The 17138-nt window shown below is 47.2% G+C and overlaps 1 protein-coding gene across 1 annotated transcript in view; it reads left to right on the plus strand.

The window, feature by feature from the left end:
• The first annotated feature begins 3387 nt into the window (after window positions 1–3387).
• The window catches only part of PECAM1 (platelet and endothelial cell adhesion molecule 1), a 50945-nt gene continuing 37194 nt past the window's right edge, over window positions 3388–17138 (plus strand). The window contains exons 1-5 of the mRNA XM_089656429.1: window positions 3388–3625; window positions 3709–3735; window positions 12425–12718; window positions 14915–15202; window positions 15903–16175. Coding sequence (XP_089512555.1) covers window positions 3595–3625; window positions 3709–3735; window positions 12425–12718; window positions 14915–15202; window positions 15903–16175 — 913 coding nt within the window. The 5' untranslated portion in view covers window positions 3388–3594. The remainder of the gene's footprint in view (window positions 3626–3708; window positions 3736–12424; window positions 12719–14914; window positions 15203–15902; window positions 16176–17138) is intronic.

Consider the following 17138-nt stretch of genomic DNA (forward strand, 5'->3'; position numbering starts at 1 on the left):
CAACCAACCTCCGAGCGCCGTCCCTTGCCTCCTCCCCGACCAACCTCCGAGCGCCGTCCCTTGCCTCCTCCCCGACCAACCTCCGAGCACCGTCCCTTCTCTCCTCCCCGACCAACCTCCGAGCACCGTCCCTTCTCTCCTCCCCGACCAACCTCCGAGCACCGTCCCTTCTCTCCTCCCCGACCAACTTCCGAGCACCGTCCCGTGTCTCCTCCCCGACCAACCTCTGAGCACCGTCCCTTGTCTCCTCCCCGACCAACCTCCGAGCACCGTCCCGTGTCTCCTCCCCGACCAACTTCCGAGCACCGTCCCGTGTCTCCTCCCCGACCAACCTCTGAGCACCGTCCCTGGTCTCCTCCCCGACCAACCTCCGAGCACCGTCCCGTGTCTCCTCCCCGACCAACCTCTGAGCACCGTCCCTTGCCTCCTCCCCGACCAACCTCTGAGTACCGTCCCTTGCCTCCTCCCCGACCAACCTCTGAGCACCGTCCCTTGTCTCTGCCTCCTATCCACCTTCCAGTACTACAGAGCCAAGTATCATTTTGTGGTGTTATTGTATAGAATTGGTTCATGATAATAGACCCCCAGCGACAATAGATCCTTTCCAGAAACAATTGTCCCCCCCCTCGGGGAACAAAATACACTGCAGAAACAATAAATCCTTTTCATCAACAATAGTCCCTTGCCCCAGGAACAAAATGCACCCCCTCAGTCCCTCCCCCCAGGAACAAATTACATCCCCAGCAACAATAGATCTGCCCCAGCAACAATAGCCCCCCTCCAGGAACAAATTACACCCCAAGCAACAATAGATCTGCCCAGCAACAATAGTCTCTCTCCCCAGGAACAAATTATAACCCCAGCAGCAATAGATCCTTTCCAAAAACAATAGTCCCTCCCCCTGGGGAACAAAATACACTCCAGAAACAATAGATCCTTCTCAGAAACAACAGTCCCTCCCCCAGGAACAAATTATGCCCCTAGCAACAATAGATCTTTTCCAGCAACAATAGATCTGCCCTAGCAACAATAGATCTGCCCTAGGAACAAAAGATCTGCCCCAGCAACAATAGTCCCTCCCCCCTATGAACAAACTATACCCCAAGCAACAATAGATCTGCCTCAGCAACAATAGTCCCTCCCCCAGGAACAAATTACACCCCCAGCAACAATAGTCTGCCCCAGCAACAATAGTCCCTCCCCCAGGAACAAATTACACCCCCAGCAACAATAGATCTGCCCCAGCAACAATAGTTTCTCTCGCCAGGAACAAATTACACCCACAGCAACAATTGATCTGCCCCAGAAACATTAGTCCCTCCCCCATAGGAACAAATTATACCCCCAGCAACAATAGACCCTCCCCCCAGGAACAAGTTACACCCCCGGCAACAATAGATATGCCCCAGCAACAATAGTAACTCCCCCCAGGAACAAATTGCACCCCAGCAACCATAGACCCCCAAAATTGAAATAGATTCCCCAGCAGCCAGCATCAGTAGATCCCCCAACATCATAAAAACCCTAAAGTGACAATAGACCCCCTACACCCCACTGGCTACAATAGATCCCCAGCACCAATATACCCCTTAGTACACCCCAGCCAACTTTTCCAGTACATACATTCTGTGCTGGAGGTGCCGGAACTGCATCATCCCCCCCCCCCCCCATGTACCCACTGAAAAAAAGTACTGCCCCCTCCCAGATAACATAACAAAACCAGCTTTGCCAGCAATTCACCTTCAATCCAGAGATTTCCCCTGCAGTACTTTTTTCCTGCCACTAGATGTCCTCAGTCTGATGGCCCAAGTCAAACTGTAACCAATGACTGGGCAATGAAAGGAGAAGCAGCGCAGTGATGAGCTCATCTCTCTGTCACTCTGATCTCTGCTCCTATCAGCATTCTTCTTGTCAGCATGTGAACTGATTGGCTCCGTGTGCTGCTTCTCCTTACCCCAGTCTGAGCTCTGCTGTAAAGGGACTGCAAGAGGCTGATACCAGGTCACCTTCAGCTACTTTCAGTGCCTGTGCCTGGACAGTGAAAGGAGAAGTAGCGCAGTGATGAGCTCATCTCTCTCTCACTCTGCTCTCTCCTTCTATCAGCATTCTTCTTGTCAGCATGTGAACTGATTGGCTCCTTGTGCTGCTTCTCCCATCCCCAGTCTGAGCTCTGCTGTACAGGGACTGCAAGAGGCTGATGCCAGGTCACCTTCAGCTAATTACAGTGCCTGTGCGTGGACAGTGAAAGGAGAAGCAGCACAGTGATTAGCTCATCTCTCTATCATACTGCCCTCTCCTCCTATCAGCATGCGACTTGTCAGCACATGACCCGATTGGCCCCTTGTGTTGCTTCTTCCTCTCACCTTTAAGCCCTGCTGTACAGGTCCAAGTCAGACTCCGAGGTGCCATTCAGGTACTTACACTGCTTGCATTTAAAGCATTGAGGATGTATTAATGATTACATAACTGTGTTAATTTTGTGTCTGTCCGGAGCTCCGCTTTAAGGTGGTTGTAAACCTCAGACATGACACATGAACAAAGCACATCCCTATACACTGTGGACTTGTCTCAGTCCAGAGCACTGAGTGTCATTTCTGTCTGCTGCCTCCTTCCTCTGCGACCAGCAGGAGTCATTTCTGATAAGTTTTCCTGACACCAAGAGAAAAATGGTGACGGGAGAGAGCTTCAGCCCACAGCCCAAAATTGACAGCCTCGGCTCTGTTCCTGTGTGCTGTGTGAAGGACTGTGTGTCTCTTTCCTCCAATCAGCTCTCAAAGCTCTCTTCACTGAACTCTACAGTGTGTGTTTTCAGCTCTCCGCAGCTTTTTTTTTGAACTCTCAGACAAGCTTTATAAATTCAGCAATTTAAATGGCTTTAGAGAAGAGAAGGCTGCAGATAAACAGGTACAACTTATGCAGGAGGATCCCCTGAAGTCAGTCACTTCACTAAGTATATGGAAGGGTTTACAACCACTTTAAGTTTTCTCATTGAGTCATTTCTGCAGCTGGGCCCCGTAGAGATGGGCTACTATACCCGTATGAGGCCCCAAAAATTCATCCCGAGGCACGAGGCACTGGACACCTCAGCAGAATCACTATTTCATAGCCAGCTAGTTCAGCCCCTATCGCCGCCTCCCCGGCGTCAATGCTGGCTGCTGCTCTTTAACCCTTTGGCCGAGCCTCTCCGGCCTCCAAGGGGTTACTGGCCATCCCGGCCACCCTCATCAGAGCTAATCAGGGCGCACATCCCCCGCATCGCCCGTCGGGTCATTACGGCATTGTTCAGGAGCACATCTTAAGGACCCAGGCAGGAAAAGTTGCTGCAGGAAAAGTGTCGTTTCCCCAACTTCCTCCCTGGTCTGCCTGTGAGCCGAAATATTCCCACACCTCTTCGCCTCTCCAAATCCGCGCTGACACTCGGCCGATGAGCTAGCCCTCCGTCTGTGCTGGGCCAGCAATCCAGGGGCGAGCCGCTGCCGCCATCCCAGGACACCTGCGTCCCCGACTGCAATTTTTTTTTTGTTTTTTTCCGTGGATTTTTTTTTATTATTATTTCTTCAGAATCGCGCAGCGGGCGTCCGTTCCAATGTGGACATGTATTTGACGGTAGTCTTACTCCTGACGCGTAAGTATCGACCAGCATAAGGAGAAGGTGGCGGCGGTCGTTTCCAGGAAATAATTTTGTTTTTGTTTTTTCTGTTTTTCCAGCCTGGATGGTCTGCGGACAATCTGTCAGTGAGTACAATGCTCTTTATTTATGGCTTTGTGTCTTATGCAGGCCATAGACGGGTCGCAAAACGGCCGTTTTTAAAGAAAAAAACGAAAAATCGGTCGTTCAATAGGCCAACGTTACCACCAACGATAAAAAAAAAAACGCCCGATTTTCGTCCCGTCTACCACCGGCATTTAATTACTTCTGTCCCTGCAGAGAGCTCCGCTATTATATTTGACATGAAAAAGTCTTGTGGTTGCAACAATGTATCTATTTGTATCCATTTCAGATACAAATGTTTTTATTCGGATACAAATAGATACATTGTTGCAACTGCAAGACTTTTTCATGTCAAATATAACAGCGGACTGGAATTCTTTTTTTTTTCTTCTTCTTTTTTTCCTCTTTCTTCTTCTTTTTCTTCTTTTTCTTCTTCTTCTTCTTTTTTCTTCTTCTTCTTGCAGGTCACGGCTCATGCACAGATCTTTTTATCGGTAAAAAGATCGGCCGATTTGCCCATCATTGCCGGAAAAATCGGGCGATCGGCAAAATCGGACGACTTTTTTCCAACTCCACTGATAAAAACAAAATGTGCCAAAACCCTGAAAAATGGCTGACCAATTAACCCACTAATGGTGCAAAAATCGGCCGATTTTGGAGCCGTGTATGGCCTGCACTAGGCTCCATTCACACTTCTGCAACTTGTCATGTGATTTTGGACGCTAAAGTTGCGTGACAAGTCGTTCCCCGTGTTTTCCAGTGACAACCGTTCATATAGGTACGACTTGAAGTTGCAGCGACTTGACAGTAGTTCATGCACTGCATTTGGTATGACGTTCATACAACTTGAGTGCCATAGACTGCAATGGAAACCCTCAAAAGTCGCATGAGAGTTGCACCTGAACGTTATACATGCAACAGTTGTCCATGGTCTGCCATATTTTGAAGGTCTAAGCAGGGGTGGACTGACAACTCATGGGGCACCCGGGCAATAGGGGATCATGGGGCCCCTGTGTCCTTGCCCAAACTCAAACCACGCCCACAAAAGCCTATAAAAGGCAGCAGGGGCATCTCATGGGGCCTCCTACTGACCCCGGGCCCTCAGGCAGTGCCCGAGTTCCCAAATGGTCAGTCCGCCCCGGGTCTAAGATATAATTACCTGATTTTAAGCTGATTCTGAAAATCCTGCTCATTTTACCCAATCAAGTTTGTGAGATAGAAGCACATACCAGATATTGCTAGATTGTGATGCCTTTTTTTTGTTTATTCCCAGAAGATTTACAAAATGTTCTTAAAATGTTATAAAAATATACCAAAAAGAGTAAAAACCCAAAAAAAAGGTGTCCAGTGGGGATCCATGACGACTTATTTCCGCTATTCAGAAGAATTGCCCTGAGACTTCTCTTGGACGAGTCCATGAAAAGTCTCCATTGTATGGCATCATACTTCAGAGCCATTAATGTGATCAGGTCAGCAATGTTGTGGCAGTAGACCAATGAAGACGCTACATTCAGGATCAGAACTAGATTCCACGGTGACATTTGGGATCAGAATTAGATTCCACGGTGACATTCGGGATCAGAACTAGATTCAATGGTGACATTCGGGATCAGAGCTATATTTCACGGTGACATTCTGGATCAGAACTAGATTCCATGGTGACATTTGGGATCAGAACTAGATTCCACGGTGACATTTGGGATCAGAACTAGATTCCACGGTGACATTTGGGATCAGAATTAGATTCCACGGTGACATTCGGGATTAGAACTAGATTACACGGTGACATTTGGGATCAGAACTAGATTCCATGGTGACATTTGGGATCAGAACTAGATTCCACTGTGACATTCGGGATCAGAATTAGATTCCACGGTGACATTCGGGATCAGAACTAGATTTCACGGTGACATTCGGGATCAGAACTAGATTCAATGGTGACATTCGGGATCAGAGCTATATTTCACGGTGACATTCTGGATCAGAACTAGATTCCATGGTGACATTTGGGATCAGAACTAGATTCCACGGTGACATTTGGGATCAGAACTAGATTCCACGGTGACATTTGGGATCAGAATTAGATTCCACGGTGACATTCGGGATTAGAACTAGATTACACGGTGACATTTGGGATCAGAACTAGATTCCATGGTGACATTTGGGATCAGAACTAGATTCCACTGTGACATTCGGGATCAGAACTAGATTACATGGTGACATTCGGGATTAGAACTAGATTAAACGGTGACATTCGGGATCAGAACTAGATTACACGGTGACATTCGGGATTAGAACTAGATTACACGGTGACATTTGGGATCAGAACTAGATTCAATGGTGACATTTGGGATCAGAACTAGATTCCACTGTGACATTCGGGATCAGAACTAGATTACATGGTGACATTCGGGATTAGAACTAGATTACACGGTGACATTTGGGATCAGAACTAGATTCCATGGTGACATTTGGGATCAGAACTAGATTCCACTGTGACATTCGGGATCAGAACTAGATTCCACAGTGACATTCGGGATCAGAACTAGATTCCACGGTGACATTTGGGATCAGAACTAGATTCCACAGTGACATTCGGGATCAGAACTAGATTCCACGGTGACATTTGGGATCAGAACTAGATTCCACGGTGACATTCGGGATCAGAACTAGATTCCACGGTGACATTCGGGATTAGAACTAGATTCCATGGTGACATTTGGGATCAGAACTAGATTCCATGGTGACAGTTGGGATCAGAACTAGATTACACGGTGACATTTGGGATCAGAACTAGATTTCACGGTGACATTTGGGATCAGAACTAGATTTCACGGTGACATTCTGGATCAGAACTAGATTCCACGGTGACATTTGGGATCAGAACTAGATTCCACGGTGACATTTGGGATCAGAATTAGATTCCACGGTGACATTCGGGATCAGAATTAGATTCCACGGTGACATTCGGGATCAGAACTAGATTACACGGTGACATTCGGGATTAGAACTAGATTCCACGGTGACATTTGGGATCAGAACTAGATTCCACGGTGACATTCGGGATCAGAACTAGATTCCACGGTGACATTCGGGATCAGAACTAGATTCCACGGTGACATTCGGGATCAGAACTAGATTCCACGGTGACATTCGGGATCAGAACTAGATTCCACGGTGACATTTGGGATCAGAACTAAATTCCACGGTGACATTCGGGATCAGAACTAGATTCCATGGTGACATTCGGGATTAGAACCAGATTCCATGGTGACAGTTGGGATCAGAACTAGATTCCACGGTGACATCCGGCTCAGGAACAGGAAGAGGGTCACCATGGAGGACAGGTTTTATGGCAGAAGAAACATCAGGGTACTGAACATGGTGCTTGTTCTTGCCATTGATGCCTTTTAGGTTTGTCATGCAGAAGTAGCAGTTGGTGATGTGATCTTTCCCTTCCCTCCACACCATTGGGACAGCAAATGGCACGCTCTTCCTTTTGTTACTCCTCCAATCTCATAGGTTTTCCACACATGTTTTAGAGCAGATATGGGGAGCGAATGGCTTATCCTGGTCTCCTAGTTGGACACCAAAGTAAGCGTGATATTTCTTCTTCACAAAACCCGCGATGTTTGCTTTACGGTTTGGAAGAACCACGTGTCCGCAGGTATAGCAGAACCTATTAGGATGGTTCTTCCACTTACGATTCATTGCAAAACACCAGAAAAGAACAAAAAGGTTATTTACGGTTCTCCTGACCATTTGTAACAACAACGGAGCTCATAGAAGGCTGAATGATGGCACGATTATGGGAAAATATGTTGTAACAAAAATTCAGTATATCTTCAAAAGCAGACCTGAACAAAGAAAATGATATTTCTGAATTCAGCATGCAAAAATGATCCTAAATCTGTTGTGAAACGTTTGATCTTTGAAAAAAAAAGTCTTAAAACGCAGACCAGTGTTATCCTTAATGAAAGCCAAAGTCCTATCCAAGTTGCACCCATCCAAAGTTGCATCAACGTTGCACCCTGGAGTTGTGCAAGTGTGAATGGAGCCTGAGTTGGGGTTGCTTTTCATTATTGAACCTGTCGGGGTCTGCATCGTCTGTCTACACACAGCCAACAATGTTTCAATACGGGGATGATGGTATTTAGGGGAATCCTGATGGGAACCTGCCGCTTTACAAATCAGGGAGTTGTCCCAGCCTGCACCTCTCTGAACAAGTCATCCCTTGCAGTTCCTGTGTTTGTGTTCCGGAAGACCCATTCTGCTTCTCACCGTAGTTCAGGGAAACCTTGGGTGGTCTCACTTCTCTACCCCTTATTGTCCTTCAATCACTTATTATTATGTATGATTTTTATAGCCCCACCAGTGTGCGCAGCGCTTTACAATAAACAGTTACAAGGTCCTGCATGTCAGAGCTTCCAATCTAAAGAGGAGGGGCAAGTGATACCACAATGTGGCGAGATCAGGACTGGTCTGCTATTGGACATCACAGAGCCCCGTACAGCCCACCTGACAGAGCCCCGTACAGCCTACCTGACAGAGCCCCGTACAGCCTACCTGACAGGGCCCCGTACAGCCTACCTGACAGAGCCCCGTACAGCCTACCTGACAGAGCCCCGTACAGCCTACCTGACAGGGCCCCGTACAGCCTACCTGACAGAGCCCCGTACAGCCTACCTGACAGGGCCCCGTACAGCCTACCTGACAGGGCCCCGTACAGCCTACCTGACAGAGCCCCGTACAGCCTACCTGACAGGGCCCCGTACAGCCTACCTGACAGAGCCCCGTACAGCCTACCTGACAGGGCCCCGTACAGCCTACCTGACAGAGCCCCGTACAGCCTACCTGACAGGGCCCCGTACAGCCTACCTGACAGAGCCCCGTACAGCCTACCTGACAGGGCCCCGTACAGCCTACCTGACAGGGCCCCGTACAGCCTACCTGACAGAGCCCCGTACAGCCTACCTGACAGGGCCCCGTACAGCCTACCTGACAGGGCCCCGTACAGCCTACCTGACAGGGCCCCGTACAGCCTACCTGACAGGGCCCCGTACAGCCTACCTGACAGGGCCCCGTACAGCCTACCTGACAGGGCCCCGTACAGCCTACCTGACAGGGCCCCGTACAGCCTACCTGACAGGGCCCCTTCCCCGCCGTTAAGGTGCATTAGTGAGAGCTGCCTCCTCACGCCTGTTGAATGCTCTATGAAGAGCGATCCAAATGCTGACTGCAAAGCACATGTGAACAAGCCCTTAATTTTTTTAAATTATTTTTTAGAATTGTTTTACAATTTTTTTAGGATTGTATTTATTTTATACATTTTTTTAACTGCCCTGTTGGGGGGCTTTGGTGAAATATCAGGGGTCTAAAAGGACCCCTAATGTCTCACATTTAATATAGAGAAAGGGACTGAGGATACAGATTCATCATTCCCATTGTCTGTAGCCTCAGCTGTTGGGGGGCTATTTAACTGCCCTGCTGGGGGGCTTTGGTGAAATATCAGGGGTCTAAAAAGACCCCTAATGTCTCACATTTAAGATAGAGAAAGGGACTGAAGATAGAGATTTATCAGTCCCTTTCTCTGTAGCCTCAGCTGTTGGAGGGCTTTTTATTTGCCCTTTTGGGGGGCATTTTAACTGCCCTTTTGGGGGGCTTTGGTGAAATATCAGGGGTCTAAAATGTCTCACATTTAATATAGAGAAAGGGACTGAGGATACAGATTCATCATTCCCATTCTCTGTATCCTCAGCTGTTAGGGGGCTATTTATCTGCCCTGCTGGGGGGCTTTGGTGAAATATCAGGGGCCTAAAGAGATTCCTAATATCTCACATTTAAGATAGAGAAAGGGACTGAAGATAGAGATTTATCAGTCCCTTTCTCTGTAGCCTCAGCTGTTGGAGGGCTTTTTAACTGCCCTGTTGGGGTTTTTTTTAACTGCCCTGTTGGGGGGCTTTGGTGAAATATGAAGGGTCTAAACAGACGGAAACGCTTTAGGAATCTTTTTGGGCCCCTGTTTTAACTGCCCTGTTGGGGGGGCTTTGGTGAAATATCAGGGGCCTAAAACAGACGGAAACGCTCCAGGAATCTTTTTAGGCCCCTGATGTCTCACCAAAGCCCCCCAGCAGGGGGGGGCTTTTTTAACTGCTCTGTTGGGGGGCTTTGGTGAAATATCATGGGTCTAAACAGACGGAGGTGCTCTGAGGCTCCCTGTTCATTCACAAACTGAAGCAAAGTAAACACAGTTTACTATTCTTCAGGGATCCATGGACAGATGAGTGATCTTTATATATCACTCACTGTGTTCATTCAGGAATGAACGGAGCCAATAAATATGTCATATATACTAGCCTCCCCACTCTCCGTCCAGAAACAGGTCCCCCTGTGTGCCCTCAGCAAATGCTGGTTGGAGAGGAGAGGAGAGGAGGAAAGTCAGCAGCGCTGCAGGGAGATCCACAAGAGTCACAAGGTGGTACAGCCAGTCCTCCTGCTCAGCAGGTGCCTGGGCCCCCCTTTTAAACTAATGGGGCCAAGGCCCAAGACAAGAGGGCCAGCTGTACTGCCTTAACAGTGGCCCTGGGCAGGATAAGTTGGTGGAGAAAGTAGACGTTCATTTGGCAGGTGGAGGTGGGATAGGCTTCCCTGAAGATATGAGTTTTCAGGGATCTCCCAAAGGTGGACAGAGTAGAAGATAGCTGGACAGATTGGGGTAGGGACTTCCAGAGGATGGGAGAGGCTCTAGAGAAGTCTTGGAGGTGACTATGACAGGAGGTGACGAGGGAGCTAGAGAGCAGGAGGTCTTGGGAGGAGCAGAGACAATGGTTTGAGTGACATTTTGAGATGATGAGGTTGGTGATGTAGCTCAGGGCACAGTTGTTGATGGATTTGTTAGTATTTTGAATTTTATTTGTTGAGCAAAGCCAATGAAGATATTGTGAGAAAGAGTTGGACCACATTGAGTGAAAGCCAGTGCAGGACATAGAGTAGAGGTCAGTGGAGGACACTGAGTAAATGCCAGTACAGGGACTGGCAGAGAGGAGTGAAGGGACTGGCAGAGAGGGTGGAGGGTATTGAATGAAGGCCAGTGGAGGGATTGGCAGAGAGGGGTGGAGGACACTGATCAGAAGCCAGAGGAGGGATTGTAAGAGATGGCTGGAGAACACTAAGCAGTGGAGGACACTACGTAGAAGCCAGTGGAGGAATCAGCAGAGAGGGATGGACACTGAATGGAGGCCAGTGGAGGGATTGGCAGAGAAGGATGGAGGACACTGAATGGAGGCCAGTGGAGGAACTGGCAGAGAGGGGTGGAGGACACTGAATGGAGGCCAGTGGAGGGATTGGCAGAGAGGGATGGAGGACACTGAATGGAGACCAGTGGAGGGACTGGCAAAGAGGTATGGAGGACACTGAATGGAGGCCAGTGGAGGGATTGGCAGAGAGGGATGGAGGACACTGAATGGAGGCCAGTGGAGGGACTGGCAGAGAGGGGTGGAGGACACTGAATAGAGGCCAGTAGAGGGATTGGCAGAGAGGGATGGAGAACACTGAATGGAGGCCAGTGGAGGGACTGGCAAAGAGGGATGGAGGACACTGAATGGAGGCCAGTGGAGGGATTGGCAGAGAGGGATGGAGGACACTGAGTGGAGGCCAGTGGAGGGATTGGCAGAGAGGGATGGAGGACACTGAATGGAGGCCAGTGGAGGGACTGGCAGAGAGGGGTGGAGGACACTGAATGAAGGCTAGTGGAGGGATTGGCAGAGAGGGGTGGAGGACACTGAATGGAGGCCAGTGGAGGTACTGGCAGAGAGGGGTGGAGGACACTGAATGGAGGCCAGTGGAGGTACTGGCAGAGAGGGGTGGAGGACACTGAGCATAAACCAGCAATGATAATGACAGACAGTGGTGGAAGACAGTGGAGGGGTTGGCAGAGAGGGGTGGAGGACACTGAATGGAGGCCAGTGGAGGGATTGGCAGAGAGGGGTGGAAGACACTAAGAAGAAGCCAGAGGAGGGATTGGCAGAGTGGTTGCTTAGATGGATGAATCTGGTAGCTGCATTCAGGACAGACTGAAGAGGGGGTACAGCCATCGTAGAGGTGGGCCTCCCCGAATGACTGTTGTGATGAGGACAGGTCACTGTGATCCTTCTTCTTTTGTCTTCAGTCTCCCACAGTGGAAGTCAGAGGTGAAGTTTGCAGTCATCAATGGTGCCGATACAAGCTGAGTTTGGTGGTGCAGGTCAAGTAGTGTAATACAGCCTCAGAAACATCTGTACTATTTATACATGTGGATTTTGTATGGCTCCGGGACAATAAAGGTCGAAGAGGGTGCGCTAGGAATGAATGACCTCAGCTATTGTTGTTAGGCTACAATGAACACCCTTATGTGTTACACAGCAGATGTCCTCAGATTCTTTATTTCTATTGAAAGTTAGAACGTTTAGTTTTCCAGGACCTTTGAGGCCCACCATACTCCTCTATCACCTTCTCTACCCATTGTCGCTGATCCCCTGCAGATGGCACCGCCATGGCACACCCAATCACATATCAGATTTGGCAGCTCTCTGATGAAGTGTACAAAATCTTCTTTCGTTTTTTAACTAAATGTTACTTGATGTTGCAAAGACCAATACAATGGAACATAAATACATAATTATTGTATATATACACACACTTTTTTGTTTTTAATTATATAATCTTCATCTTTAGACTTCACTATAAACAGAATTGAACTGAAGGCTCTCCCGTTGCCCACCATAAAAAATGGTGACAATCTGCACTTGAAGTGCCTTGTAGACATCGCCAAGATCACCGACTTTGAGCTAGCCAATACATTCACCTTTTACAAGGATGACATTCTGATCCACAATGTCACCACCACCAACTCTCAAGCCATCTACACCATCCAAAATGCCAGCGTGTCCCGCTCCGGCCTCTACAAGTGTCAAGTTGTTGCAGACAAGAGACAGAAGAAGAGCGAAGAAATCACAGTGAAGGTCACTGGTAAGTCTAGCTTGGTCCCTGTGTTTGTTTGGGGCCACCAGCTAATACAGAGCGCCATTTTTGCTCAGTGACACATGCCAAGTTCCCAATGGTCACTTTTGAGATTTATCTGATATGCACAGGTTCATAGCACAGAACTCATCATGGCAATGATGTTGCTGCCACTAGGGATGAGCTTCAAACCTTCACATTAGCTGGTCTCAGACCACTCACTGAACCCACCAGAGGTTGGTTGGCCCTGAATGTAATTGAGCTTTTTGATGTGTTTGAAAAAATGTGATCATATATCAAAATTATGGAAAATGTAATATTTTTATCTAAAGAAAGGTTTAATACTTTTCCAGCAGAAGAAATTAGAAAAGGTAACATAGAATTATAACAATACAGTGTGCAGTGTTGATTCAGGGATTGTCTAATTTAGCAGTTGTCAACTGATGAGGTGTGAGGGGACTCATCTGTGACCCCTGACATCACCCAGGGGCCATACATAATATTAGGTATCTGTAATGCTAGAAAGCATCATCTTCAGAGGCTATGCACATGTGGCAGTAGTGGTTGTAAACTCCCGATATGCCAGATTTCTGGTTGCAGACTGGGAACATGCTACAGTAGTGCCTGGGGATTGGGAACATGCTACAGTAGTGCCTGGGGATTGGGAACATGCTACAGTAGTGCCTGGGGATTGGGAACATGCTACAGTAGTGCCTGGGGATTGGGAACATGCTACAGTAGTGCCTGGGGATTGAGAACATGCTACAGTAGTGGTTGGAGGTAGAGGGCAAACTCAGTAGTGAATGGAGACTGGGAACATGTCACAGGTTAGGTTGGTGACTGGAGACATGGTGAAAATTGGGGACATGCTACAGTAGTGGTTGGAGACTAAGGACTTACTACAACAGTGGATGGAGACACTGAACATGGTACAGTAGTGGTTGGAGACTGGGAACATGGTACATTAGTGGTTGGACATCAAGAACATGGTACAGTAGTGGTTGGACACTGAGAAAGTATTATAGTAGTGGTTGCATACTGAGAACGTGGTGCAGTAGTGGTTGGACAGTGAGAACATGGTGCAGTAGTGGTTGGACACTGAGAACATGGTACAATAGTGTCTGGACATGGAAAACATGGTACAGTAGTGGTTGGAGACTAAAACCATGTTACAGTAGTGGCTGGACACAGAGAACATGGTACAGTAGTGGTTGGACACTGAGAACATGGTGCAGTAGTGGTTGGACACGGAGAACATGCTACAGCAGTGATTGGAGACTAAGGCCATGGTACAGTAGTGGTTGGACACGGAAAACATGGTACAGTAGTGGTTGGACACTGAGAACATGGTACAGTAGTGGTTGGACACGGAAAACATGGTACAGTAGTGGTTGGACACTGAGAAAGTGGTACAGTAGTGGTTGGACATGGAGAACATGGTACAGTAGTGGTTGGACACGGAAAACATGGTACAGTAGTGGTTGGACACTGAGAATATGGTACAGTAGTGGTTGGACATGGAGAACATGGTACAGTAGTGGTTGGACAATGAGAAAGTGGTACAGTAGTGGTTGGACACCAAGAATATGGCACAGTAGTGGTTGGACACGGAGAACATGGTAAAGTAGTAGTTGGACACTGAGAACATGGTAAAGTAGTGGTTGGACACTGAGAACACATTAGTGGTTTGACACTGAGAACATGGTACAGTAGTGGTTGGAGACTGGGGACACGGTACAATAGTGGTTGGAGACTGGGGACACGGTACAGTAGTGGTTGGAGACTGGGGACACGGTACGGTAGTGGTTGGAGACTGGGGACACGGTACAGTAGTGGTTGGAGACTGGGGACACGGTACGGTAGTGGTTGGAGACTGGGGACACGGTACAATAGTGGTTGGAGACTGGGGACACGGTACAGTAGTGGTTGGAGACTGGGGACACGGTACGGTAGTGGTTGGAGACTGGGGACATGGCCCAGGAGACTTCTAAAGCTCAATGTGAACCACATAAGCTTCTGTGGTGAAGTTTGCTCAGGTAAAAAACAATTCATCAATTTATTTTTAGTTCTTTTTTGGGGGGTGCATTTGGTTTGGTTTAGTTTTTCTATTAAGTGTTCTTTGTATTTTTGCTTTTTCCCCACTTTCTGGGTTCTTGACTGAGACTGTTATGAAAATTAATTCTCTTTTTTTTTTTTATCTCCAAGGGTTGTGGGCCCCTTTGATCAGCGTAACAAAGATGGAGGTTTCAGAGGGAGATGAAATTATAGTCAGGTGTGAAGCACCAAATGAGGAACCCCCAATGATATTCAACTTCTACAAGACCGACAAGGAGAAAGGACCTGCAAAACAGAAGATGTCCACCAAGAATTATGCAGAAGTTAAATATGAGATAAAAGAAGGGGAGAGCATACTGCACTTTGAGTGCACCCTAATGCTGATGATCGCTGAGCCAGAGTCACCTTTAAGTAGGAGACAGACAGTGACTGTGGTGGGTAGGTGCTACTTTTCTTCTACTGCATCTCCAAGAAGAACCTTTTAAAGTTAGATCTGCCTAGATCTCATTGTGTATCTATACATGACTTCTAGAGCATTGAACCACAGTTAATGTTCCTTGAAATCTTCAGTGGAAAGAATGCTGCACCATTATATAGTTAGAAGAAATTAGGCATTCATCTGTACAGATCTCAGACTTGTACTCCATAGAAGGTGGTGGGGGTCTGCCTGCCGGAACCCAAGCAAGATCAAAATATCAATTTCAGGTGAACTAACCCTTCTCAGGTTCAACACTCAAAATCACTGAATAGCAAATACTTTTTTTTATTTCAGATGGAGTGTTGACTTTATTGGTGCCTGTGCCTCTATTTAGGAGATGTTTCCTCCTTTCCTGTCTGACAGAACAGGAAGTGATAGGACATCCACATACAGCAGTAAAAATAAATGTTGGATGGGAGCAAAGTGAGTTAGAACTTAAAAATAAACTAAAAATGTCATTGTGTCCATTCCAGCCATAAGGTAGATTTGTCCTCACTTCCTGTAAAGGAGTTGGGTGTCAGACACAACAGGAAGGGAAATTTCCCACAGCCTCTTGGTGATAGAAACCAAGACCACCATAGTTAGAAAAGGCTCTACAACATCTACAGTACAATAGCTGTAATCACACCTTCATACGGCTCGTTTTTGGTTTTCCTACAGAGTCGTTTAGCATACCAGCTATCAGAGTTCGTCCATCAAACAATTTCACCGAAGGGGCAGTCATGGAGGTGACGTGCACAGTTCAGAAGTCACACAGACGCTCCGAGGAAGTGACCATCACCTTACAAAAGGACAACCAAATTCTAAAGTCTTCCAAATTGGAAAGTTTAACCTACTCTCAGATGGCAACTGTGAACGACATGGGCAACTACACATGTAAAGCAGAGGGAACAACAGCCTCAAAAACCACCAGTGCCATGGTCAAGGTGAAAGGTACATCATGTTCCAACAGTTATATCCATTTTCTGTTGACTCTCAGATGGTGAGTGGCCAAGGCCTGGATAGTTGGTGCTGCAAGAGTATGCTAAGTTAGTATTCATGAGTCATTGGGGTTGGTTTACTAAAGGCAAATAGACTGTGCACTCTTCAGGTGCGGTTGCTCCAGAACTTAGTAAATGAGGTAAAGCTTCACTTTGCAAAGAATACCTAATCACGTGCAAAAAAAAAAAACATTTCTTGCACATGATTGGATAATAGACATCAGTATAGCTTCCCTTCATTTACTAAGCTCTGGAGCAACTGCACATTGCAAAGTGCACAGTCTCTTTGCCTTTAGTAAATCCACCCCATCGTGTTGTTTCATGGATTCTTCAGCAATGGCAATTTTCTGAACCTTTTGATATTTGCCATACAGTTGGGTCTTGGCCATCAATGCACTGTCTACTTATAGTCCGCTCGAGTCTCCAATCTGTGTCTGAATAAGGACACACTCTTGGAACCAAGCTGCCATTTTAATCAAACTGGCAGACATTTTTTAAAAACTAGGCAAACCTAGTTCCTATTTAACCTTTATCCATGAGCAATCCAGGCAAGGCTTCCATTGCATCAAAAGTGTGTTGGGGGCCAAGATTCGTCACCAGCAATGGCCATGCGGGCCAAGGGCTCCTCCCACCGTCCTCCAGCAACAAAAAAGAGATCGGGTACGTAGAGGAACTCCGCCATCTTGATTGCTCATATTCTCCTGGCCTGAGGCCCGCCTCTAGAAAATAAGGACTATCTGCACATTCAGCCTTTTGTAACGATTTACTGCCGCTGGAACAAAATGCACAGTTCTTTGCCAAATGCAACTATCCCTCTGCCTCTTTTTTTTTTGTACCAGTAAAAATTCATATTACATATACAACCTTTTTGTGAATTATAAAAACAAAATAAATAAATTGATTTTAAACATATAAT

The sequence above is a fragment of the Staurois parvus genome, unplaced genomic scaffold (genome assembly GCF_062004578.1).
Source record: "Staurois parvus isolate SC_StPar_1 unplaced genomic scaffold, SC_StPar_1.0 ptg000904l, whole genome shotgun sequence".
Taxonomy (NCBI): Eukaryota; Metazoa; Chordata; class Amphibia; order Anura; family Ranidae; genus Staurois; species Staurois parvus.